The sequence below is a fragment of the Colossoma macropomum genome, unplaced genomic scaffold (genome assembly GCF_904425465.1).
Source record: "Colossoma macropomum unplaced genomic scaffold, Colossoma_macropomum, whole genome shotgun sequence".
NCBI classification, from domain to species: domain Eukaryota; kingdom Metazoa; phylum Chordata; class Actinopteri; order Characiformes; family Serrasalmidae; genus Colossoma; species Colossoma macropomum.
Window position 1 is genome coordinate 40,241,010 of NW_023494788.1, and position 27,942 is coordinate 40,268,951.

General features: G+C 38.5%; 2 protein-coding genes across 7 annotated transcripts in view; one reads left to right on the plus strand and one right to left on the minus strand.

The window, feature by feature from the left end:
* znf185 (zinc finger protein 185 with LIM domain) overlaps positions 1–18,367 on the plus strand; it is a 48,874-nt gene extending 30,507 nt beyond the window's left edge. For all 6 annotated transcript variants that reach the window (XM_036569353.1, XM_036569357.1, XM_036569356.1 and 3 more), the window contains 15 exons: positions 18–89; positions 172–228; positions 2,335–2,418; positions 2,607–2,681; positions 4,346–4,396; positions 4,503–4,538; positions 6,346–6,423; positions 6,546–6,605; positions 7,122–7,190; positions 10,083–10,109; positions 12,868–12,942; positions 13,025–13,084; positions 15,666–15,722; positions 16,022–16,124; positions 17,828–18,367. In XM_036569353.1, the coding sequence (XP_036425246.1) occupies positions 18–89; positions 172–228; positions 2,335–2,418; positions 2,607–2,681; positions 4,346–4,396; positions 4,503–4,538; positions 6,346–6,423; positions 6,546–6,605; positions 7,122–7,190; positions 10,083–10,109; positions 12,868–12,942; positions 13,025–13,084; positions 15,666–15,722; positions 16,022–16,124; positions 17,828–17,926 (1,003 nt within the window). In that variant the 3' untranslated portion in view covers positions 17,927–18,367. The remainder of the gene's footprint in view (positions 1–17; positions 90–171; positions 229–2,334; positions 2,419–2,606; positions 2,682–4,345; positions 4,397–4,502; positions 4,539–6,345; positions 6,424–6,545; positions 6,606–7,121; positions 7,191–10,082; positions 10,110–12,867; positions 12,943–13,024; positions 13,085–15,665; positions 15,723–16,021; positions 16,125–17,827) is intronic.
* On the minus strand, positions 18,347–27,928 carry fut11 (fucosyltransferase 11 (alpha (1,3) fucosyltransferase)). Its single transcript, XM_036569359.1, has 4 exons — positions 27,769–27,928; positions 25,277–25,960; positions 20,613–21,235; positions 18,347–19,252 (listed from the first exon to the last, which is right to left on the minus strand). The coding sequence occupies exons 1-4, from the start codon at positions 27,769–27,771 to the stop codon at positions 19,105–19,107; spliced, it is 1,458 nt and encodes a 485-aa protein (XP_036425252.1). The 5' UTR covers positions 27,772–27,928; the 3' UTR covers positions 18,347–19,104.
* Between the last annotated feature and the right edge of the window lie 14 nt (positions 27,929–27,942).

A 27,942-nucleotide genomic window follows, 5' to 3' on the forward strand; every position in this document is an offset into this window, starting at 1 on the left:
TTGCTTCTTACCCTCAGACAAAGCACTGATAAAACAACTACGAAGATTGAGACAACACAAACTATTGTGCAGTCGAAGGACCCAAAGAGGTAGAGCATCAGTTTATCCCCTCGTTTATAAAAAAGATTTTTTTCTGCTTTCTTATCTTTTGATTTTACTGTGTCTTTTCAGTTCAACAGAAATGGTCACCACCACAACCACCAAAACTGAGACCATCACACAGAACAGGTACTGTCCTGCACGGTCCTTCATTCATTCCTCTGGAGAAACTTTCCAGGATTCTTCCTGATTTGTTTATTTTAGATGAACTCTTGAAATCAAATTAAAAGTCAGTTTTTAACATCAATGCAATCTTAATTCAACATTAATTTGAGCTCATTTCAAGCAGAACTTAAAACACTAGACAGTGCATGACTAACAAACACAGATTTACACAGTTGTACACACATAAAATTGTAACATTTTTAATAATAATAATAAGTATTATTTTCACACGTTGAGAAATTTAGGGATTAGGGTTTGGGACAGCCACCTGCCTATAATAGGTACCCTATAAATGATGATTTAGCTTATCTCTGTCTCAGTTAATGTCATAACATAATCCATGTAAATATCTAAAGTCTGAATACTTCATTTATTTTAAGTAGTGTTTTTGTGGAGCTGCAGTTTGAACTAAATTACTTTAAATTAATATATCTGTGGTTTCCGCCTTAAAGAAATAGTCCTAAACATTTTTCCTCATCAAACCTTTTCCCAGCTTTTCCAGTGTTTTTAAAAAATGTATTTATTTATTTTTTTTGTGAAATGCATGCTTTAAAAGTAAGATGTTATGCAATGATTACTTTCTTGAGGCTTCTATGACACAGAAGGAAACAAAACTGCTTTTAGAAACTCTAATATACCATTAATGCAGTGATGCAACATTTCCCAACAACTGTACTTAATTATGTCCATATTAACATAATAAAGCATAACATCTACCTGAATGATCTGTGCATGATCATACATAATCGTATAGCTGCCCTGGAACAACAACCCCAATTCCAAAAAAGTTGGGACGCTGTGTAAAATATAAATAAATATAAATAAAAACAGAATACAATGATTTGCAAATCTCACAGACCCATATTTTATTCACAATAGAACATAGAACACATATCAGATGTTGAAAGTGAGACATTTTACCATTTCATGAAAAACATTAACTCATTTAGCAGCAACACATTTAACAACAGTCTGTAAACGTCTGGGAAGTGAGGAGATCAATTGCTGGAGTTTTGGGAGAGGAATGTTGTCCCATTCCTGTCTGATGTAGGATTCTAGCAGCTCAACAGTTCTGGGGCTTCTTTACTAGATTTTTTGTCTCATGATGCGGCAAATGTTTATACTGGTGAACGGTCTGGACTGCAGACAGGTCAGTTCAGCTCCCAGACTCTTCTACTGTGAAGCCATGCTGTTGTGATGGATGCAGTATGTGGTTTGTCTTGCTGAAATATGGAAGGCCTTCCCTGAAAGAGATGCACCCTGGATGGCAGCATATGTTGTTCTAAAACCTCTATATACTGTTCAGCATTGATAGAGCCTTTCCAGATGTGTAAGCTGCCCTCGCCATAGGCACTAATGCAACCCCACACCATCAGAGATGCAGGCTTTTGAACTGTGCACTGATAACAAGCTGGATGGTCCCTCTCCTCTTGAGTCTCCAAAAAAGGATTTCAAATTTTTATTCATCCGACCACAGAACAGTTTTCCCTTTTGCCTCAGTCCATTTTAAATGAGCTTTGGCCCAGAGAAGGCGGCGGCGTTTCTGGATTGTGTTGACATACGGCTTCTTCTTTGCCTGATGCAGCTTTAACTTGCATTTGTGGATTGCACAGCAAACTGTGTTCACAGACAGTGATTTCTGGAAGTGTTCCTGAGTCCATGCAGTAATTTCCAGTACAGAATCAAGCCTGTTTTCAATGCAGTGCCGCCTGAGGGCCCGAAGATCACAAGCATCCAATACGCGAGTAACTGAAGCTTGTACATCAGGAAGGCTAACTTTTAAGCTAATGAGTGAATAACAATAGTATGCTAAACGCTTCTGGTGAATGTGTTAAAATGCTCATTCGTAATTCATACATTAACCTGAACATATGATGTCATTGTAAGTAGCTCATTGGGAAAAGCGTATTGGAGGTCTGTATCTTACACTAGAGGCACACATTTCACAATGAAAAAGCCCCAAACTTGAGGAAAATGTTGGACTTTTCTTTTTAAATGTGTGGACTGATGGAGAGTCACTGGTATGTGCCTCGTGTCGTGATCTCAGCATGTCATTGTTTGCTCCCTCAGCTCTCTGCCCCAATCACAGAAGACTCAGGAGTCTTTGGACCTTCTTGCGTTTGATGTCATCCCCTTTGACACTAAAAAGGACAAGTGAGCATTTCTCTTAAATGAGCAACTCTTATTGATGTTCTATAAACACAGTAAAGGGTAAAACTACTGCAAGCAAGGCATTTTTACAGATTTAGAACAAAAAATGACAGAGAACTTTGTTAAGTATCTTATTAAAGATTATGTAATGTCTTCCTGCATTATTTCCCTTTCTTTTCTTATCCTGCCAGACTGGACGCTGACAAAACAAAGAGCAAAGTTGAGACGACCAAAACTGTGACGTGGCCGAAGGAGGAATTACTGAGGTACAGTAGCAACACTTCAACTCTGGTTCAATTATATTGTTTTCTTTTTTTAAGCAGTACAGTAGAACTAACACTGGAGAAATAATAGCTTTAACACAGTAACTCCACATCCAGGTATGGACACCTAACAACTGCTGATGAAACAACTTAGATTAGGCCTGATGAAGTCTAAACCAATCCATCTTTATTGACACTTTAAGTTTAATTTGCAGTGATGTCATCTTACTCTAATGTATTGTTTAGGAAAAGTCTTCATCGTCACTGTTTATAACAAACTCCTCATTTAGAACATCAGGCCTTCAGGAGCATCAGGTGGATCTGATTAGGGAGGCAAGAAAACTCTGCAGGAGCAAAACTAATTAACCGCCAGACAGTCTGACACTACTGTTGCTGACATTTAGTCAAATTTATATTATGATTAATAAATATATTACTGTATCATCTGGGGTGTGCATCTAATAAAAAAGTAAGTAAATAAGTAAATAAATACATAAATGAACAAATAAATAAACACACATTATTATTATTATTATTATTATTATTATTATTATTATTATTATTAAAAACTACTGACATTTGTCAAACTTTATTTCTGCTCTATGTTAAGGTATTTTAATATAGTGTACATCTAATAACCAAGTAAGTAAGTAAGTAAATAAATAAATACAACATTTATTTTCTTAGATGTTTTAAAACTCATTAACAATGATTGCACTTTTATCTAGTTTTGGTCTGTAGTGCACATCTAATTTATACATTAATAGATAACAACACATTATTATTATTATTATTGTTGTACTATTTTATTAAACATATTACAATTACAAAGGTATTGTTTCCAAACTGCTGCTCTGGAGTGTACGTAATAATAAAAATAATAATAATAATAACTTTTTTATAAATTACATTCAAATTTTCTAGGTGTAAATATGCTATCACATCCTCTACACACTTCTGCACATTTTAATGCACAAATATAAATAAGTTTATTTGCTAAATTTAACATATTTGAAAAAAAAAAAAACCATAAAATATGGCCTTTGCAAAATTATGGCATTTTATATTGTATGTTATATTTTTTCCCAATATATTAAACTCAGCAAATAACTAGAAATTGAGCACTAAAATTGAAAGACAACATATTTAAGCTTGTTACCTTTAAAGACTGTTACTTATAATTTATTTTCATTAAATAAAACAACGTAGTGTCATTTGAACCTGATAGTTCGAATTTTTGCATATGACTGTAAATACCGTTGCTGTCAGAGTAAAACCTTGCATCTCCAAAACCTTTTTTTTTGCATAAAATGAAACACTATGTCAAACTTCACGATAAATGAAGTTACACTGAAAGTTCAGAAGGTTTTTCCATCTGTAAAGTCACTTTTTGGGTGTATATGTGAGGTTTTGTTGTGACAGTGATGATATTCTACTTAAAACTTGCTGAACTACGAACCCATCACACTCATCACATCAGAAAGAGGCACAGTGCTGTAGTACTACACTAGATTGTCCACTAGGGGCAGCAGAGGCCACTCTCATTCTGCCCACAGCTGAGTGGAGTGGAGCGTCTCTATTAACAGTCACATCAGAATTCAATTTGCATATGACAAAGTGTGTTCTCGCCTCTCGGAGTGAAATCACTGTGAAATTGTTTTTTTCAGCTCTGCTGATCCATTTGATCCTATTCCGATAGTGAGCGAGTGCACAAAGAGGTAATGATTTGGGCTTAAAGGTGACGATTTCCGAATGTAACGCAATCATCTGTGTACACATCACACCTATTACAAATACAACACCTTCTCTCCCTTTCTCTGGCAGCCCTGTGGAGCTGTTCGATCCTCTACTGTCGGACAGGTACGCGCACAGGCCGAACAAATAAACGCAGATGAGTGATGATGATGGTAATGATGGTGATGACAGTGATAATGATAATTATTATGGTAATGTGAAAGGTGGGCGGGATGAAGGTAAAGATGCTGTCAAAACAGCTCAGTGGTAAATCATTATGATTACTATGCCCATGACATTACTGAGCCTGAGGAAGGAAAAGTCGAGATGGCAATACACATAAACTCAAAGACTGTAATGACGTTAGAGATGATGAACATTCAGAGGGGTAAGATCAAGAGAGGCACCACTGGAATGACAATGATGACGCTGATTGATTGAAAGGGATCTTCGCATTGGCATGGTTTGATCTATATACACTGATCAGGCATAACATTATGACCACCTCCTTGTTTCTACGCTCATTGTCCATTTTATCAGCTCCACTTACTATATAGGAGCACTTTGTAGTTCTACAGTTACAGACTGTAGTCCATCTGTTTCTCTGATACTTTGTTAGCCCCCTTTTACCCTGTTCTTCAGTGGTCAGGACCCCCATGGACCCTCATAGAGTACCTGCTCTGTATGTAAAATGAACAATGAGTGTAGAAACAAGAACATAATGTTATGTCTGATCGGTGTACGTAATTATTCAGTCCCACAGATCCCAGCTCTTCGAAAGCTATGGAAGAGTCCATCAGCCCTGTGCCTCATTGATTTCAAGCTCAAACTCTGTCGTACACCAATTAGCCAGTTTATTAGGTACATGTCCAAAAGTATCCAAACACTTCCTAATAAGTAGATTCAGCTAGTCGAGGTGCACTACACAAGCACAGACAGCTTCTATAACCTCTCTATAAGAAGAAAGCATGTCTACAAACTTTTGGACATATTATGTACCTTGTACACACTCATTGGCCATTTTATTGCACTGTTATGAGCCCAACATGCATTACCATCAACTGGCCCACTTCCCAAGTACAATCAGATAAGAGGTGGTCCTAAACTTGTCCTATCCTATTGATGGACAAGGAAGCGGGGGCTGACAACCAACTTCTGAGACTGAACTTTGGAGGTGTGGAAAAATATCCCTGTAGATTTCTTTGTAAAACTGAAAGCAAGTCTGAAAAGAATGGAAGCTGTAATGAAGGCAAAGGGTGAACAAACTAAATACTGAAAATGTTGGTATTATATTTACGTGTTGAGGCTTGTGTAAGTCCTGTTTTTATCTTACACTAAAATAAGAATAAAATAACTGTTTTGACTGGAAATGAAATAAATGAAGGTTGGACTTTTACACACTACTGCATACACTCTCAGAAATAAAGGTACTAAACTGTCACTGGGTCAGTGCCCCTGTTGTCACTGGGGTGGGACCCTCAAGGGTTCATCTCAGTCCCTTTAGTCAGGGAACATAACTGAACCATAATCGACTGAAATGATATGTTCTAAGCTGTACTGACTCCACACACCCCGTCTCGTCTCCAGGCTTTTATTTTACTGTTCTGTTTTAAAACATTCGGTTATGAAAAGGTACAAAAACGAACTTTTCACCTGGAAAAACTTATTTAAGGTTCACAATCAGACCTTAAAACCACTGTTGGAGCTTTGAGGGAACATTTACATTGTTTGCACCTTGATAAACGAAAAATACCTGCACAGTACCTTTATTACTGACAGTGTATGGTGGGTGTACCTGAAAAAATGGCCAATGAGTGTGGATACAACATAGGCCGGCAACTCAGTATACAATTTGGCACCCGTTCTGAAACCTGATGCATTACAAACATGGTCAGATATTCATAGGCTAAATGTTCCACTGTATTATTTTCAGTTCCAGTGAGAATCTGCCTGCTGATGCCCTGAGCTCCTTGGCTAAAGATGTCATTCCAATCGACACAGACTTCACAAGGTAATGCGTTTGTAAAGCGTTTTGATGGTGCGTTCACCTGTCCAGGAAACACCTGCGTGTAATGGCACTTCCAAAGGTGCATATTGAGTACAACATGCGACTGTCGCTTTTTTGCGTTCCAGCCTCAGCAGTGACACTTCAAAGGAGCCTTCTGACAGCAGTGTACCCAGCGCAAACCAGAGGTGAGTGATCAAAGCCTCTAGAGCACATTTTCTGCAGGAAGGGTGTGTGTGTGTGTGTTTGCATGTGTGTATGTCTGGTGTGTGACCTTTGAATGCTGTGTTTGAGTCAGAGGAGCATGCAGCAGACCGTTGCAGTCACATTTGAGATGGAGTGAGTCATGTCTCTCTCCCTCTCTCTCTCTCTCTCTCTCTCTCTCTCTCTCTCTCTCTCTCTCTCTCTCTCTTTCTCACTCTCTCAGTCTCTCACTCTCACGCCTCAAAACACCACAATAGTCACATTGCGTGTATTATTAATGCCCACACTTGGCTCGGTGACCTAGAACTGATTGTACACTGGTGCTCACATAAAAATAACCTGGACATGGCCTAGCTTTTTACCAAATTGCAAAGCCTCCTCTATTCTTTAGCACAGCAGTGTATCCAATTACTCCTTCACAGGCGTCACCACTGACCCCTCAGAATATATTGAAAATGCATGAAATGTATCCGCCTGAAGCTGTTATTTATATGTCTTAGGTCATCTGACAATGTCTCCCCATGGGACAGATGGACATCTCCTATTCTAAACACCACAACGGAGAACAGGTACAATGACACGTCATCAGGCTCTTGCTTTTCAGTTGGATGTAGGTGATGGGTGATCTGTTTAACACACTCTGGGTTTGACTTTGGCACAATGAAAAAGCTTCATCTTAGACATAATTTAAAGTCTCAGGTGCTAATTGGTGCATTTGGTTGGTTTTGCAAACTTCAAACACAAATTTATGAAAAATGGAACAGTGCAAGTTTACACATTTGCCCAACAATGGCTGTTTTAAATGGGTCAAACTTGAGTTCGGAAGGGTTTTCCTTATTTTTAATACTTCCATAGAAAGTAAATACTAATGCCTAGTGTTGTAGGCAAGACAGTTAGAGGTGACTCCGAGTCAAGATCTGGACACATTGAGTTCGAGTCAAGGCTGAGACCGATACAAGACGAAGACTAGATTAGGATTTTTTTAGTACAAAAAATAAAAAGGAGAAAGGGAAAAAAAAAATCGAATTAGTTTGTTGTTTATTGTACATTCATTATAATTCATTATCGCTGCTGTCAGAAGAAAATGTTGTATCTCCATTTTTGTGGTTTTTCAGTTTTTGACATAATTTCAAAATGCCTGTTGCTCTTTACATTGTGTGTAAATTTCATGATGAATGGATCAAAAGAAACGTTCCAAAATGACTGAAACATGTCTGGTTCCATTGACTTACATTAAAAGTAAAGCCGTTTTTTTCCTTTTCCTGTAAAGTTATCATTTTAGAGATACGAGGTTTTCTTCTGACAGCAGCGATATGCATGATAAATACTGATAAATCATATGTTTTGTAAAATTATCACATTAAATAATACATAGCCTAAAAATATTATTAATTATTATTATATTATAGTCTTAATCCAACTTTGCATTGTTATGGTAAATGTTTGGAAGTTGGTGAAGTTATTCTCTGTCGCTTCTTCTCTAAAACCTATTCAGAAATCGCTGCCTATAGTCGACTGAATATAGACCAAACAACATGCATCCATTTTTCAGGGATGTTTGAAATTTGGAACCTCAGCAAAATAAATAACACCCAGTTAAGCCATCATGGAAAGATCAATTGGATCATCAAGATTTTATTTAATTACGTTAAGAAAGGATTGTTTTACTGTGTTTGAAAGTTTTGTTGATTTTCAATCAGGATAGAAGAAAAGTTCAGTTTTCAGTCACCTCAGATGCCGAAGCACTGCACTTGTCCGATCTGGAGAATAGTTTCTGAGTACACCTCCCCCCAAGAGCAAGACCAGACCGGGTCCAAACGATTTTGAGACTGAGTCAAGGCCGAAGCCGTTAATTTTCGGTCTTGGGTCCCACAACACCAGTAATTTCATCATAACAATGTAATAACACAGCGATTAAACAAACAAACCAAATATGTCTTAGCGGTCTATTTTAGGCTTATAAGACATAATTTTAAGCTGTTTCTGGACATTTGGGGGTCCCAACCAGCACAGTCATATCATTTTGAGAGCGAGAATAAAAAATATTTCCATATTTCAATAAAACAAGGTTAATAAACTCTAAAGTAAACACAATAGAACAATAGCTTAATTAACTGTACACTGGGGAAATAGAATCTTAAAACAACTAAATTGTTTCAAACAATAAATAATAATCAAAGTATAAAAAATACAGTTAAAATAAATGAACGTGTGTTTGTGGTTTGTGTTTATTCTGCTTTTGTTGTTTTCTTCCTGAAACACAGTCGCTGCCCATAGTGCTGTCCTTCTGTCAATATCAATAGACAACAAAACATAGTTGTGGGGCCCCCTGGTGCCTCAGGGCCCTGAAGCAGCTGCTTATATTGCTTATATTAAGGAACGATCCTGGTAGCCACCTTTGCCTTTATGCAGCTTTTGGCATTCTCTCAAGCAGCTTAATGAGGGCGCCGTAATTTAATCACGAGTCTTTAGGTCAAAATGTCTTATGACATGAAAAACACACTATTCATTCAGGGAGGCACAAACTTTTGACTGGAGCTTAAATGGGGAATTCCACCAATTTTTCAACATTTGTGAATAATTAAATGGTCATTCAGAGTGGTTTGTTGTGATAAGGCTCGTTGTGAATTGTGATGTTTTACAGTGGTGGTGATCGCAACCAGGGGTCATAATGTCTACAATGAAAATAAAGACATTTTATTTACAATCCAGAATTACCTGCATGCATCCTCTGAGTTTTTGTGTGTAATGCTAATGATGGTAAAATAGTGATAGTGATGCAAATAGTGAAATAGTGATGCATGTGAAAACGTAAATTTTCTTTGGGGACTATTTTGCCTTACTGCACATACCCCTCCACCATGAATGGATTCCTGGCCAAAAGCTTCTCAAACCTATTATAAAGACAATGTCTCAGGCATCAGGCAGCATATTCATAACTATCTTATGTAATAACTTTCTGTGAGGTCAAGCTTAGAGGCATTAAACACTTCAGATGTCTGGTTCCTATCACCACCACTGTGAACTGTCCTGACTCAGTACGTTTCTCTATAATTCATCGCTTTCCATTAAACCACTCTGAATGACTTTGTGTACATAACCATTTGAAATTTTAAAACATTGATGGAATACCCCTTTGAAGCAGTGTTCAGTCCTCTTGTTTTAAAAAACACTTCTCATTCAATTCAAGCAAGAATCAGATTTCTCCACACTACACTTTAGAAATGAAGGGATAAGGAGTAAAATTAATAGGCACTCCCACATATGTGGTAAGTAAGGGGTTAAAATTGGGGGATGGAGGCAGGCCAGGTGCAGGACAGCCCAACCTTCTCCCTACACCTGCTCTATCTACACCACAGGTCCAGAAAACACTGAACACACTGCGTATCTGTCATATAGGAGACCACTTTGATCTCATTTAAACGGCTAGTTTTGTGATTTCTTTATTTTTGTCCTCACAGGGACGCTGACCTGCAACCAATGGATACGTAAGTGCAGCTTTCTACACTCTTAAACAACGAGGCCAAAAAGATGTTTTACTGGGGCCATGCCATAGATATACCACTTCTGGTTCCTTAAAGAACCTTTCAGTGGATGGTTTCTTGGAGAACCGTTCTACACTTATTAGTTTTATTAGTTTATAAGTTTTTAACTTGTACGTTTTTTTTTCCTAGAACCGTATATCTGAGCCAAGAACCAATTAAGAACCTGTATTTGAAAGAGTGTTCTGTAAAGGCACAGATGCCTAACCCAACACTCTTAAAATCAGAGGTGCAAAAAAGGGTTCTTTGGAGAACTTTTTGTAAATGAGATGTGCGAACCTTTCTAGGAAGAACCCTTAAACTGTTTACATTGTATAAGGGTTCTTAGAGCTTCTGAAGGGTTCTTCATGCTCACAGATCTCTGTACCAAACATGGTTCTTTAGTGAATCAGTGTTTTTTTAGGGCATTGCTCACAGGACCCTCTGCGGCATCTCCTTAGAGTATAACCCAACTGTATTGATGTTAAATTGGATTTTGCCTCTGTTCCAGAAATCCAGCGAGTAGGAGTTCATTATGTCATAATTTGAAAATATGCTTGCAGAGATTAAACAGATTAGAGTTTGAGGTCATGCTAAAATGGCTCTCAATTTATCAAGAGTATGAATTCTAAAAAAAAAGGCTCTAAATTAATCAAAAGATCAGGATGTGCTGACGCCGCTAACTGCACTACGTGCATTTTACACTGTACAATCATTACTGTCACTTTAACATCTAGTTGGATGCATAAAGATTGCTGGCAGCATCTTGCTGTTGGTGGAAAGGGGGTCATTTACAGTGTGATCACTTTACATTAGCAAAAATCCCATCGGAATATAATCCTTTAAAAACAAGGGATTAGGATTACAGGATGTAGACACGTCCCAGATTATGAGCGATGGACAGGCTTTTTTAGTGCAAGCGCTTTGCTCCCCCAGCCACGTCTTGATATAGATCATCTTAACTTGTGCTTCCCGTTCACTACCTGCACGGCGTAATAAGAGACGGACGGCTGAAGCAGCACATTAAGGCCAAGCTTTCAGAAAAGAAGTAAAGAGAAGTTCAGCCCTTTTGAGTTCTGTGTCCACAGACAATACTGATCTCATCCTGCCTTGATGGACATGTGTTTTTAAAAGGGAAATCAAGCTTCAAGTTTCAAGTTTATTTGTCATTTGCGCAACATGTCAGGACATTCATGCATTGAAATGCTTGTGGCGAGGCTCAGATAATCACTCTACAGAAAATAAACAAGTAAAAATAAAAATACAAGAAAACACTGAAACTGAAATATATTATATAATATTGATATATAATATAATATACACAAAATATAGAGACAGGGGGGACCTATGTAAGGATGTAAGGGAAAAACAAAAATAAAATAAAAATCCTCTCTGCTATGTACAAATATATTTATATTATACAAGGGATAAGGGATAATCTGTGAAGAATATATACATTTTAAAGTGACTTGAGGGACTCAAATTGAGTGACTTTTATCTTTTTGCATGATTAAATTGTTAAGACGTAAATCAGAGTGTGACATTTTAGAGAAGCATGCAGAGTCAGAACTGTTCACAGTGACGGTGATAGGAACCAGACTTCCGAAGCATTAAATGGCTCTAAAAGCTATTTCACAGAAAGCTATTACATGAAATGGATACATGCGGCTGATGGCAGAGACACTGTTTCACAATAATTCTGTGTTAAACTTTTGGCCTAAATCATTTTTAAAAATACATTCATGGCAGAGATGTTAATGCAGGGCGTTGTAAGGCAAAACAGTCCCCAGAGGAAACATTTTTTTGTTTTTTTAGCACCATTTTGCCATTATTAACATTGCATATAAAAGAATATGTGTAGGTTTACTTGTCATTTCGGTTAGCAAAGAAAAGTACCACAGTCGTATGCAAAAGTTTGAACACGCCTGGTCAAATTACATGTTTTGTTGGTTTTTTAAGTAAAAATAAGACTTAAATATGGCATGTTTAAACAAACCTCAGTGCATAATTATAATTAATTTGCTGAATTTAAGATATTAGAAGTAAAACATAACATATAAAATGTGCCATCACTTTTCCACAGGCCAATTGTTTTTCCAATGTGTTAAATTCAGCAAACAAACAGTAATCGTGCATTAAATTGTGCAGAAGTGTGGAATTTCACTGGGGTGCCCAAACTTTTGCATGACTGTATATTCACATTGTAGATACTGCCACCCATGATTCCTGTCACCACCACTGTAAAGAAAATACATATAGGTTTCTCTACAGTGCATAGCTTTGTTTACATGTCAATGATGGAATTATGCAGAAATTTTGAAAAATCGGTGGAATTCCCCTTTAAGGACAGTCTATGTTGTTGGCTCCTTAAAAGCCCCTCTCTTGTTCTATGCAAACACTCGAAACAACTTTAAAGGAATACCCTCACCAAAAATGCTAATGTGGCTAACAATAAATGGAAACAAGCAGCCACCAGTTTAGCATAATGCTATTTTCATTATGCTAACTGGTGGCTATTCGTTTTCATTCATTGTTAGCAACATTAGCATGCTTGATTGAGCTGTTAATTTGTAATCCACTTCAAAACCAGACTAATTCTGATTAAAGAGCTCTGCTAATAACAAACGAAGACCAGTGGTGTTTGACGTGTTTAAGCACACATTGCAAAGCAGTTCAGTTCCAGTTGAGTTCAGTGCTGCATTTTCTTTTATCTGATCTTGGACAGAAGTTACACACCTTACACCAGAAGGGTGGACAGGAGTGCCCTGGAGCCAAAGTCACTGGACAGTGACCTTAAGAAGTAAGTAGTCATACTTTAGAATCTTTATTTATATACTGGTAAATACATAAAACTCACACCTTTGACCTCTGCTGTCTTTCAGGGGCATCGTTTATGTCAAAGAGTACGTAAACACGCCTGGGCTGCCCACATACAACAGCAGGTAAGATGAATGGAATTCTTATGTATAGAATAATGATTAGTTGATATATCTGACCAAAGCAGGTGGCCTTCAAGCTAGATTCCACAGATCAAACCTAAATTTAAAGGGCCGATACCATGGAAAACTGAAATTTTCTTCCTTAACCTCTTATTCTCCAGGGTATATTTTGGTTTGACCAAATCGTAAGGCAAATTATTCAGTAACTGCATGAAATAAATGTACATTTTTATTTATTATTTATTTTTTTTAATAAGCTCCCCTCAAATGAACAGAACATGTGTTTTATGATACACATATTGCTATATGCTTACAATTTACTGCTGAAAGCCAAAAATCTTAGACACTCTTTGTATTATTTTATAAAAATAATTTTAACAGAGCAGATCACTGAAGAGACGCCATCTGTTTACAGTTTATAGCCCAGATTTGTGGAAAAATGGGTCGACTTTCAGTAGAAAAAAAAAAATTGTGAGTTCAGCTTCTTTTATTATAAGGGTTTAAAATTACATCACCCGTCTATTTGACTGGAAAGAAGACAGTTACAGCTCTCATATGACCCCCCAGCTTTAGAATGTAGCTTATGAAATATGAAAGTTATGAAGAATATGATGAAGTGTGTTTTGGAACCACTGGTGATCTCAAGGAGTTGAAGAGGTTACAAAAAAAAATGTAATGTGTAACACAGTTGAAGTTTTACTCCTCAGCACAAATTGTCCACATATGGAAACTGATCTGATGATTCTGAATTCATTGGTTTTTGTGATGTCACACTTGCATATATTCACCCTGTCCATCCGTACTGAAGTTATAAGGTGCGTTTCAGCCTGGACTGCTTTTTGAGTGAGGCACAGTACAGGGAAACCAGAACAGAGGTCATTTACATACATCAGTCTTAAAGGCACAGTAACGAAAACAGTCTGCTTAATTCTAAAGTTTGGGAAATGGTCATGTAAAAATAAATTGTGGCTGTTTTTGGTGTATTAAATTGCTGCTTTTTAAATAATCGACCTTTCAAAAAATGTACAAATGCAGGGGTGGACAAAATACAATACTTTAATATTTATATGAACAGATTTGAGTAAAAGTACAAGTGTCCTTTCTACATTTCTATTTCTATACATACTTGCTTATAAAGGTAACAAACGTAAAAGCACTTTGAGTTATTATATTTCATGTACAATGTTATTTTAATGAAAATGTTGTATTAAGGAGACCGGTGTGGCTGCAGACATGAAATAGCAAAGCATATTCCACAAAAAATCTGCATCTGAGATGCCATGACAAGTTTTGCAAAGCAGAGCAGGACCAGATCTTAATGGTCAGTGTTCTGAGGTGGAGGTTCAACATGACATCACACATCATATAAAAGAATAGACTCGTCCTTATTGTGCTTCTTTAATTCTTCCTAACCAGCCTGTGAGCAACTTTAGCAAATACCTTTAACAATGCAATTAGCAAATACATCATATAGCTACAGTTGTGAGGGGCACCTGTCCTCTACTTTTAAGGGTACGTTTTCAGCAAACCTCTGGCGTATATAGGGGATGGTACATATGCCAAAAAATTAATATTTAACTCCTAGGTAAATATTTATTTGCAAATGCAAGCAAACCTGTCCTACGGTGAAGCCCTGTGTGTGCACGCTCCAGGTTCATTTTACCCACCCTCTTTTTTGATTGGTTACCTTGTGAAAAGTGACACATGACCAGCGCAGCTTTTTGGGTGAAGTTGAACATTTTTCAAATGTGGGAAAAACGTGGGAAAAACCACGTTCCACAGTTTAACAACAGGAGCCCATTAAATCCACATCCTACCCTAGGATATAATGGTGTTTTGAATGCAGCTTTAAATGTCTGCAGTTTCCAGGTCTTTGTAATCATCATCGGGGAAATATATATATATATATATATATATATATATATATATATATATATATATATATATCGCTGCTGTCTGAACAAAACCTTGTATCTCCATTTTCCATTTTTGTCGTTTTTCAGTTTTTGACAATTTATATATTATATATATTACTCAAATGAATATATATGTATGTATATATATATATATATATATATATATATATATATTTAAGCTCATTCACAAGCAAGTACTTTTGTACTTTTACTCAAGTAGAAATACTGACAGTACTTGTACTTTTACTTAATAATATTTTAAGAGTACTTTTCTTTATACTGAAGTATACAAGTGTTTGTATACAAGTACTTTGTCCACCACAGCACAAATGCCTGTTAATCATTTAAACACAAGAAAAAATGTGGACACTTTGACTTTTACAAAGGAAACCAACACTACTGCTCTTAGATCAGCATAGAACAGTATAGACTTACTGAAACGTGGCTCTGAGTTCAAACGCACCTTCCAGCAGGCAGCGGAGCGCTGAACAACATGAGAATAAAACATGCCAATGCGCAACTGTACTAATCATATCACCAAAACACAAAGCAATTGTAGCGGCTATTGTGTTCAATTTGGCGGTGCAGTGGACCGAGCAATATAACGAGCGGGGAATGAAGCTATCATCTTGTATTAAAAAGGCCAATGTGTGTGTTCTCGCCCACAGCGACTTGGATTATGTGACCTCGGCCAGCTCCAACTATGCATACAGCAGCCCCTCCAGGTAATATACACGACTACCTAGGTTAATGAAGACTAGCCCGAGGCCTGAAGGATCATATTACACAGGCTGTTTTGCTGGATGACAAAAGTTCTCTCAAGCATTTATGAAACGCAGAGGACTCTGAATATGTAATATCACTGCACTCAGAATCTGACAAACAATTGCAATCTCAATTTTCTATTCTGTGCAGCAGTGCAGCTAATGTTGGAAGCTGTGCCCTTAGTGAATGAGTAAATGATGAGATGTGTATTAGAATTAGTCCTGATTTTTGTGATGACCTCATATTTTCTGATCACCAGCACAAACATGACCGCCTGCACATACTGTGGTGGCCCCGTAGGGAATGACGCCAAGATCACCATCGAACACCTCAACATCTCGTGCCATCCTGAATGCTTCAAGGTATTTTTCAGTGTAGTATTTATACAAACTGCGACTGTCCAAACAAAACAAGCATCTCCATTATTTTTCTACATGATTTGAGCACAAATTTAATGAAGAATGGACCAATAGAAATGCTCTAAAATTGCTTATAAATTAATCTGTTTACATTAACTTGCCTTTTCCTGTAAAGTTGCTGTTTTGCACTTAGATGGCACCAATATTTTTATTCAAATTTTGCATGGTGGTTAAAACATTCATGGCTTATTCCATCTCAGTTCACTTAAAGGGAGATTCCACCAATTTTTTTTTACAAAATTCAGTCACTGAGATGTAAACAGTCATTCAGAGTGGTTTGATGTGAGCTGGAGTTTTTAAACACTGTCCACTCACTGTCCACTCTATTAGACACTCCTACCTTGTCAGTCCACCTTGTAGATGTAAAGTCAGAGACGATAGCTCATCTGCTGCTGCACAGTTTGTGTTGGTCATCCTCTATGGACAATGAGCGTAGAAAGCGTATGGTCCTAATGTTATGCCTGATCGGTGTATATGGACATGTTTATTTTGTTTCAAGATTGGCATATGAAGTGTATCTAAAATCAGTTTCAAAGTCAGAAATCGCTACTTTTTACATGATCAACCTTTCAAAAAATATGTGATTGAGCATGCTTTCTCTTATAGCCAGAGTGAATCTGCAATCATAATGCAATTTTCTTCTGTACTGGGATGAATTTCTGACTGAAAAATACGATCAGAGGGTCTCTAGCTGAACATTTCCTATGGATGATAGGAGGGGGGGGTGAATTTTTTTTCCAATATATTACACTTAAATTAATAGAAATTTTGCACTAAGATTAGCAGGACAATAACATATTTACGTTTGCTCCCTGTGGAGGATGTGTGTTGCTTCCACTTAGAAAATCAACAAAACATCATTTGACAGTAGCTGCCCAAACACTGGCATAAGACCGTATTAGACAATCAGAGACTCACAAAGTTTACTACATTTCAAGCAAACATCACAGGAAAACAAGAATTTTCTCTTTGAAATTATGAGATGAATCATGCTTAACCCTTGTGATGTGTGTGTTACTCAGTGGTCTGCTGGACCCACCACATTATTGGTTATTAAATCAATACAGCCATAACAAAAATACCAGATGTTTAAAATATCATGTGTCCAGCGTAGGGTTCTCCTTTAGCAGCTGTAGCCAGTCAGCAGCCTGTCCATGTTGTCCACCCTCTTACACACACACACACACACACATATATATATACAAACACATACACACACACAGACACACACACACTAACAGCAGGCCATGTAGGGGGAGAACAGAGTGAAGGACACAGCACCTCCACACTTTTACTCCCCGCAGGTTCAGCCCAACACCACATGTGTAATATGAATGTGTGGGGGGTGAACAGAGTGAAGGCACTGAAAATGGGTTATTTTATATGTTCTTCACAGAAAATGAGCAAAGGCCAAGAATCTGAGGCTGAAATAATAATAAATCACATTATTTTTTATTTTGGTAAACATTAAAAAAGGGTCCCACAGACCCCCCAACACCACACAAGGGTTAATATAACAAGGCAAATGAACTGATATGGTAAAAGCCATAAACTGTGATAAGTTTAATTTAATAATATTCAGAAGTAGCTCAATTCTAGAGTCCTGACTAGAATTTTAAACTCATTTCCTTCTTTCCCCCCCACAGTGCGGCATCTGCAGTAAACCAATGGGTGATTTTCTCCACAGCATGTTTTTGCACCGCGGGACAGTCCATTGTGAAAGCTGCTATGCTAACGTACTTTAGTCTTCCTTCGTCACCACTGTGCTGAATGTTAGTTACCAATGTAGACATCTCGAGACATTTTTAAGTCCTGGGAGTTTGTCCTTTCTGATTATTTAGAAATGAAATATGTTCTCTATATGAATTCTTCCTCGTTCCTTCAACAACTTGTTACTATTCCTGTTGTTTAACATGATTCTGATGCATTAAATGTGTTTGGTGGTAAAAATGGAATCATTTAGTTTCAGGGTTTTTACTGTTTTCTAGCATCTTAAAGATGAAAAATTAAGAAATTTGAAGTATCAAGAATGAAATATCATTTTTTTTGCTGTTGTTTTAATCCTTTGAAGCCGAATATTTTTCTAAAACTGTGAATACATTTACTTGAAAATATCTATTGTATTTCTTTCATATAGTTTAACAGAATATCAGCCAAACGGCAAATAAAAGTTTGTGTATATCCTCTTTTTATTTGTGTTGTCATTCCAGCTTACAAAATATGCAAAGTACAAAAAGAAATATAAATATATAAATACTTCATACTCAAAATGTTTACATATGTGCACATTTGAAAGGCTAAAAAGACCTGCAAGACTTACAAAACCTGAACAGTTACTCAGTCATCTTGTATATTAGACATGAGCAGCGGCTGAATCTGAATGTCAGGTTCGACAGCCTGACAAATATATTATTCATAAATCACAGAAGGACTTGTTCGTAACAGCTGCACTGATAAATGCAAAACCAGAATGATTCTGTTCCTGTGCTGATCGTGTTCTAAGGTGTCTGCATATAAACATGGATTAAACAAACCCTGGTGACTTCGTGAACAATGTAAAAACGCAAACTAATTACATTCAGTTATGCATATCAGTTCTGAACATGCTGAACATGGATGCCTTCAGACAGAACATGATGTAGAACCTGCTGTCGTTCTCAGCGCATATGCTCGTGTACACGTTGAGCATTTTTAATGTGGTAAGATTGATGACCAACTTACCTGACTGACCAAGAGATTTTCACCGAGTGTGGACAGAACCGTAGTTCTACTCAAGCGGAAAAGATGAACCTTAAGTGGTTTCGATATTTTGGCTTTGGCCTCAGTGGGCGTATTTTGGCACAGAAAAAGTCCTCCATGATTTTAAAACGCTGCCCCTGCAGGAGGCCATGAGGTAAAATACTCCCCTGGAGAGGCTCTCGTGTCATTGACCGCTGCCTCTCCTCATAGCCATGCTGTGAATGTGCTGCCATAGCAGCGTGGGGTCAGACTCATTGTGGCTTATCAGTGACACCAGACCCTCCGCCTGGTCCAGGCTCTGCCAGTAGTCCTGCGGCCACATCTGAAGCCAGCTAAACACAAACACAGGATGTTTATGTTCATATTCACATTTTCATGCTACATGCTTTACATCAGGGGTGTCAAACTCAACCAGTAAAAGGGCCATAATTTAAAAAATGGGTCAGAGAAAAAAAGCTTTTACTTCATTTTTAATTAATGCTGTGCTGTAAACCAAACTGGCCATTGTTTATTCAAAATATGCAAAAACTTCAACTGCAAAATACAGACACTTGTAGTAGACCTTGAAATATTACATGGACAAATGTAAATGTCCTCAGGTGCTCGGTCTTTTAAACCTACCTATTTAATTGAACTAGACTCCTGGCATCCTTTCTTTGCTGCAAGCTTAATAAGACTTGGGCTCAGTTTCTGAGCTGCTGAACTAATGTGGAGTATTTATGTTGGTTGAACTGAAGCTGAAATGCATTTCGGTGATATGACTGGTGTGGAAATGCACAAAATTGTGTAGAATTGAGGTGTAACCGCTGTCCCATAGATTCTTTTTGGGGTAGGAGAGTTGGAGCACATTACATTGCAGTGCATGCTGAGGACCACAGTGCAGCACTTTGTGAAACAGGCTAATATTAATAGAAAATTAAAATAATTTTGTGGGCCAGACTGGCCTGATCGGCTGTGTTTGACACAGATTTTTTGTGCAGTTTCTATTAAACCTATTAAATTGCAAGGGCCAATATGTGGCGGGACAATTTGTCATCGGTATTGATTTCAAGAAGTTTTAAATCCTGATAACTTACAAGGTGATATAACTTTATGTGCAATCATTTGAAATGGTTTGTATGTACTTGCTCTTATTTTTGCATCTGTTGTCTTTACATAAAGGTTTTAATGTTATAACATGTTGCCCTTATGCTGAACGTTAGGTTTGCGCTATACATGCTAGTTCGGCAGGACATTTAGTGCGCCTATGTAGTAAGTGGAGCTGATAAAATGGACAATGAGCTTAGAAACAAGGAGGTGGTCACAATGTTAGGCCTGATCAGTGTGTGTGTATATATATATATATATATATATATATATATATATATATATATATATATATATATATACATATCATTCTGACATCAAGAACCGACATGCTGATGAAATCTGATCTGACTGGTCAGTGTTGCATGTCCAGAATGCGATTTAAATCAGATCTGAAGACACAATAAAATGTGGCTTTTTTCATTTTTGGCTTTTTGCCATTAAATTAAATTAAAATTAAATCTGTCCTGCTTGAATCAGATGCTGAAAAAACAGATCTGAGCTGTCCGAGTAAAGCCTTAGTAACTACCGAAAAATAACACTTAAGACTAATAGCTTTAAATTAAGCCCCAGGTCTATGAAGTCTATGAAAATGGCTGAACTTACCCATCATTGGGGTCAATCTCTTCTATGGGTCCATAGCCAGGGCTAGGAAGTGGGCAGCCCATATGGCTGCTGTTGGCCATTTTGGGCTGGGGTGCAGGGTACTTTGCAGGGTCCCGGCAGTGAGCTTTCATGGCCGCCAGTCGCTCGTTCTCCCGGTCGCACACAAAACACTCAAAACCATTCAGGTAATTGGGCTTACTCATGTCATTGACACCCCACTCTCTGTTCTGGAGCCCATCCAGGAGGCGGATGTTGGTGATCTTGCTGGGTGTCTTGTACTCCAAGTAGCGCAAATACTCCTCATCATCCTGATCCAGAGTTTTGATGAACTCAGCTAGTTCTTGTGGGGAGGCGAAATCGTCGATGAGAATGGCAGAATGGGCATTTGGAAGCCAGTCAGCTACGGAGGATGAGCCCCTGTAGATGGGCACGCACCCTTGGTGCATGGGCCGCCACAGTTTCTCAGTCATATAATCGGGACACAGGCCGTTCTCCATGGCGAGGTGGAACTTATAGCGGCCGACAAAGCTCATAAACTCTCGGTCCTCACCAGTGGCAGTGCTGGTGTCCTCCAAATGCTCAGGTAGAGGCTTGTTATTGAGACACTTCCCGTAGGAGTCCACCTACAAAGAGAGACAGCAGAAATACATATCCATCTATGTTAGCTGAATCCTCTTGTATAAATTTGACCTCTCAGTCTTATTTCCCTTCACTTCATCTTTCACCATCCCTTTCATTCTCTGCCATGCTAACATGGGTAGTGCTTTTTGAGATTATATAAACCTAATTCCAAAAAAGTTGAGACAGTTGGTAAAAAATGCAAATAAAACAGAAAGCAGTGGCAACTGTAAATCTATTTTGACCAGTATTTGAATGAAAACAGTACAAACACAAGATATGTAATGCTTTATCTAATCAATTTCACAGTTTTTTTTTTGTAAATATATGCTCTTGCTGAAACTGATTCCTGCAACATGTTCCAAAATAGTTGGGACAGAATCAACTTAAGACAAGAAACATTCAACTGGGGATGAAATCATGCCTGGGTATAAAACGTGCATCCAGGAAAGGCACAGACCGTTATGAGCGAGGGTGGGTCAAGGCTCACCACTTTGCAGAATAAATAATAATAAAAAAAAAATGCATCAGTAAATAGTCCAACAGTTTAAAGATACTGTTCCTCAACGAGCGATTGCAAGGATTTTATGTATTTCACCTCTACAGTGTATAATAACATGAAAAGACACAATAAATCTATAGAAACATCCCGTGACCTTCGGTTCCACAGACAGCAGTGCATTCAAAAACCTGCATGCTTCACCACATAGACTCAGGAATGCTTTCACAAACCACTGTCAATAAACAATACCCTTTGTTGCATCCACAACTGAGTTAAGATTATACCGTGCACAGTAGAAGCCACTTGTCAACACCGGCTGTGTTTACATGAAAAGATTTTTGACGATCTGACTGAATACATTCCCATTACAGATTAAGACTGAGGTGTTTTTATGCTCACTCTACTCAACAATCAGATGGAAAATCTCAGTTTTCATGCTCACTACAAGTAATCAGATCCAAAATTACACATTGCATGCGTAGAGAATCATTTAGTGTAGACGTAACCATGACAATGAGCATCACGTGAGTCCAGTCAGAGTGAGATGAGCAGCAGTGAGCAGTGCTTGTGTTTTTAACTGCTTTAAAATGATGTCAGACTCAGGAAAACGTCCTTCACATGTCCTTATTAAAGAAGGCCGAGAGGAAGACGTCGTGTTCTGAGACACATAAGCTGGACGTCCGTCCCACCGCCGTCTTTTAAAGACCGGAGCAGAAACTGGTCTGTGTAGGAGACATGTTGAACGGTATAAACTTTCACTATGACACGACGAACATTATCAGAACGGACTTAAACTTTCTGATTGGAAATGTAATCAGATACAGGTGTTTACATGGATATTATTCTTCTATTTAACGGATTATTTACAGGATTACTCACCTCGATTGTTACCATAAAGTTCAAAACCCAACGTCTCTCATAGTACGAGAGGTTTTTAGTGGGCAACTTGCACATCTGTGAAAGCACCTTTAATGCTGAACACAGTTGGGAGCAACATATGCTGCTTTTTAGACACTGTCTTTTTCAGTTACATCCCTGCTTATTTTAACATGACATGCTGAGCTACATACAGTGTTACAACAGCATAGCTCTGTAAGCAGCGTGTGCTGGTGCCAGACTGGCCTCCCTGTAGTCCAGACCTGTCAGACAGAATTTACTAATCACTGCTTTTGGTTATATTAGCATTTCACATACTCTTTTTAAATCGGGTTTGTATGTCATGCACAGCGGTGGAGAGCCAGAACATGAGGAGGACCAAGATTACAACCGCAGCAGCCAGTATTCCCAGAACAGAAAATCTATTTCATGAAAAAACCGAAATATTGATCGTTCACACAGAAACTCAGAGAAAAATGATTTATGAGAAACTCGGTTCTTTAGCTTCTTATAGCAAACCTGAAGTACGACTCCTGGGTGTGATCTTAGACTCTGAGCTCTGTTTTATGTGCATGTAAACACAGTCACTAAAGCAGCTTTTTATCATTTGAGAAAATCACTAAAGTTCAGCCTTTTTTCTCTCAGAGCAACTCAGAGAAACGTGTTCATGCGTTTGTTACAAGCAGAGTTGATCACTGTAATGATCTTCTTACTGGACTTCCTAAGAATACAATACATCCCTTACAACTGCATACAAAATGCAGCAGCATCCTAACAAAAACAACACAAAGAGATCAGATCACTCCTGTTTTAAAAGAGCTGCACTGCCTGTCTGTATTGTTCAGGATAGATTTTAAAGTTCTGCTACTAGTTTTTTAAGCTCAAAATGACCTAAAAGCACTGCTTACATCACAGAGTGTCTGTCTGTTTATGTTCCAGCACATAATCTGCAGAGAGTGGCCTCCTACAAACACCTTCTGTAAAATACAGAAAACATGGAGAGACTCATTCAGTTATTCTGCTTCTAAACTGTGGAGCTCAGTTCACCTTTTATTAGACACTCAAGTTCAGTGCTCACTTTTAAGAAGCATCTAAAAACGTCTCTCTTTAACTCAGCATTTAATTAAAACTCTATGTCTCGTGGTTTTTATCATCTACTTTGATCTTTCATTTTCTTCTGATTCTAAATAAATACTAATGATTTCTTGTATAACTGTTTTATCACCTGTCTATAAAGCACTTTGAGCTGCCACCAGCATGAAAAGTGCTATAGAAATAAAAATGATTATATTATTATTATTATTATTATGTATCCTCCAGAGAAAATAAGTTGTGTTTTTAGAGAAGAACCTTTAACATTCTACTCACTTGGAGGACAAAGAAAATTAATGAAATAAAGAATGAAAGGATAACATAGGGCAAACTATGGCTACTAAAACGGAAACTAACTCACTGGACGTTCCTCCACAAAACCCTCCCCAAAGTCAGATAAAAGCTGAAACATTTACATTAGGCTGGATACCCCAGTAACGACTCCTCAGCTCCTCAGAGTCTGTCCGAAATTCACAGCGAAGATATCTGTGACTCACAAATACCTTCTGACTGGTGACTGATTGTTGCTCTGGAACCAGACAAGATTCTGAACAATAAGGACAAATGTGAGAAAACAGGTGTCACACCTGACCTGCATAACTGACTCCAGAACAAAGCCATTCACAGCAGCACCATGACGCTTCCTGGGAAGACAAATGATCCATCACCAAGCCGGTAAAGCTGAGCAGCACACTCATTCTCTCCTTCAATGGCTGCAGATGAGAAGGCTAGCATAAATGCAGGAAAGCGACCGTCCCACCTGACCCGCACAACCTCCAGTGCCGTTCCACCTCAAACATCTTCACGCCAGCACCAAAGACAGAAGTCATGGGGTAGAACCTAGTGTTGCAGTCTAGACCTTTAGAAGTGAGGACGAGTCAAGACTGAGACCTGAGTGAAAGAGCCTGAGTCAAGACCGAAATTGGGTGCGGTGAGACAGAGACCAGATTGAGATTTTTTTTTTTTTCAGAATATAAAAATAAATTAAGAATAAATTTGCTTATAATTCACTACTTATTAATTATTATTCCTTATACATATGTTAAAAATATTATACTTTATAATACATTTATTAAAATTACATTAAATAATAAACAGCCTAAAATTCTGTTTATTATTACTATGTTATAGTCCAACTTTGCATTGTGAGGTTATTATCTATTTCTTCTTCTCAAAAACTTAGAATTCATCACCTAAAGTGAACTCAAAACACAGTATCAGAGCAAGAAGGGGAGCTTGTGAGGTAAGCCACAAAGAGGTCAACGTTTATTTTAAAGGAGCTACAGAGTTCAGCAGATAAGGTCAATGATATCAAAAGCTCTGCATACAACTGACCTATATGGGAGAGTGGCTAGGGAGAGTTATTACTGAAAAAAAACACATAAAAGCACAGCTGGAGTTTTCCAGAAAGCACCAGAGTAACCAGTTAAAATGCTGGCCAAGGTTCTGTGGTTAGCTGTGACAAAAATGGAGCTTTTCAGCCAAAATTCAAAACTCTATGTGTGGCGCAAACCTAACACTGCCCATTCTGCAACAAACACAATCCCAACAGTGAAGTATGGGAGTGGCAGGTTACCTGTATGAACTTCATCAGCTCCTGGACATAGCGGTCTCGGTCTGAAGGCACATCACAGTGAGACTGCATGTAGAGCACCGGCGCCAGCCCAGCCCGCCTCCAGCGGTTCTTCTCTTGCAGAGAGACTGAGGGAGGCTTGAGGAGGTAGTCCAGTGATGGCAGCCACTGTAAGGTGAGGGGGTAGTCCGACTCCCTCCTGAACGTAGCTGTGTAGTTGAAAAGCCGGATGCCGGGGCTGTGTGACAGGACATAGTTGTTCATGGGCGACTCCTCGTGAAATAGAGCCCATGTCTGGTGGGGCAGACGAGGCAGCGGTGCCTCATATGCACGGAAGTCAGTGCCATAGAAAATGATGGCAGTAGTACGGCGTTGCAGCTGGACCTTGCGGTTGCGTGTGACCAGGCAGGACGAGTGGGCGCAGTCCACCCGCTCAGTGTCGCCAGGGAAATGGGGGAAGAGATTGGCGCTCCACCACAGGAGGATGGGTAATTCTTTGTTGCTACGCATGTCACTGTTGCCAGGGCCTCGGTAGGAGCTTACGGTGACAAACTCCATGTCGCTGAGGGCACTTTGGGGCTGGAACACACCCTTGTCCATCATGTCTACTAGCTCTTGGCCCCTGCATGGCACTGTCCATAGCTGCACAAGCCACCATAACAGCACAAGCCCAGTCTGTACTCCTGTCTGAAAAAGGAAAACGGATGCTGGGTTAGTTTCTTGCATGAAAAGGAAAATCACAGTGTTTTTCAATCTAATCTGGATCAAACTGTTAATTACTGCAAACTACAATCTCAATGGAAAAAGCAGATTTCTAATAAAAGCCAGTGGACAGTCGTTAAATGCTTAGAATCTTAGTATATAATGCAACAGTTAACCACCTCAAAACACGTCCATTAATATTTGAGTGATAATTTGAAGCTCTATATGGCAAAAGGTTTATAAAGTTCATATTTCTATTTTAAAGTATTTTTCTACACTAATTCTCATCACAATGTGTTTCTTATTACCAATATTTATCTTTTTTACTAGAAAAGAATGAGCTTGTAATACTTTTATCTGCTGAAGCGCTTCACTTCAATGTTTTTCTTGTAAAATGTGAGGATGTGAACCGAAAGAACAAAATGCAGCATAAGTAAAAAGAAAAATTACAATGACTGTCAAAGTGTTGTGGGATAAGACATCTTATACAGACTGTGAACAGGAAAAGTGCACTAAGCCTCGCTGGTGACATCCCATATATATAAAAATAACACATGGCCACGCCTTATTAATGTGTGGGAACGAGACCCTAATGCGTGGGAATGAAATAATTAAGTCATGGCCACGACTTAATAAGGCGTGGGAACAAGATCATGCCTTACTAAGTCGTGGCCACACATTAGGATCTCGTTCCCATGCCTTACTAAGTCATGGCCACACATTAGGACCTTGTTCCCATGCCTTACTAAGTCATGGCCACACATTAGGATCTTGTTCCCACGCCTTACTAAGTCATGGCCACACATTAGGACCTTGTTCCCATGCCTTAATAAGTCGCAGTCACACAGTAGGATCTCGTTCCCATGCCTTACTAAGTCATGGCCAGACATTAGGATCTCGTTCCCATGTCTTACTCAGTTGTAGCCACACATTAGGATCTCGTTCTCACGCCTTAATAAGTCGCAGCCACACAGTAGGACCTCGTTCCCATGCCTTACTAAGTTGTGGCCACACATTAGGATCTCGTTCTCACGCCTTAATAAGTCATAGCCACACATTAGGATCTCGTTCTCACGCCTTACTTAGTCGTAGCCACACATTAGGATCTCATTCCCATGCCTTACTAAGTCGTGGCCACACATTAGGATCTCGTTCCCATGCCTTACTCAGTCGTAGCCACACATTAGGATCTCGTTCTCACGCCTTACTTAGTCGTAGCCACACATTAGGATCTCATTCCCATGCCTTACTAAGTCATGGCCACACATTAGGATCTCGTTCCCGTGCCTTACTAAGTTGTAGCCACACATTAGGATCTTACTAAGTTGTGGCCATGCATTATTTTTATTTATGTAGAATGTCGCCACTGGGGCTCCGTAAAAGTGCAAAAAAAAAAAAATACAATTAAAATAATAATAAAAAAACAGTTACACATATCCTTAGATCTTACTGCGCTGCCCTAATAAGAATTTGGTCACTTAAATAGGAAAATGGTACTAAAACTCTATTTTAAACAAATAAATCAAGTTTACTTTTAATTATTCCACCGCCCACTGTTTGTATATCCAAAAAAGGAAGCAGTGAGTTTGTCATTGAGAGTTTTTTAAAGTTGGGTCACAGTATTTGTCACATTCGTGAGAATAACCCAAATTCAAAAGCACCACCAAATAAAAGTCCTCCAGGTTAAAACAGAACCCAAAGCCGTGAGCAGCTGATGGTCCTGCAACGCTGCCACTGTGTCACTGTGTCGTTACCATTAAACGGTCAATAACTAACGTTATAAAGCTCCTCACCATTCTTAAGGCCGTCGCGTACCATGAAGCCTGAACTCCTCTGGTGTTTACAGGTCAACAGGTTTAATAAAAGAGAAGAAATTTAACCGCACAGAGTCAGAGGGGAAGGTCTGGACACTGTTCTTCTTCCACGTCCATTTTAAGGGAACTGGATAAGGAATTGTGTCCTCTGTC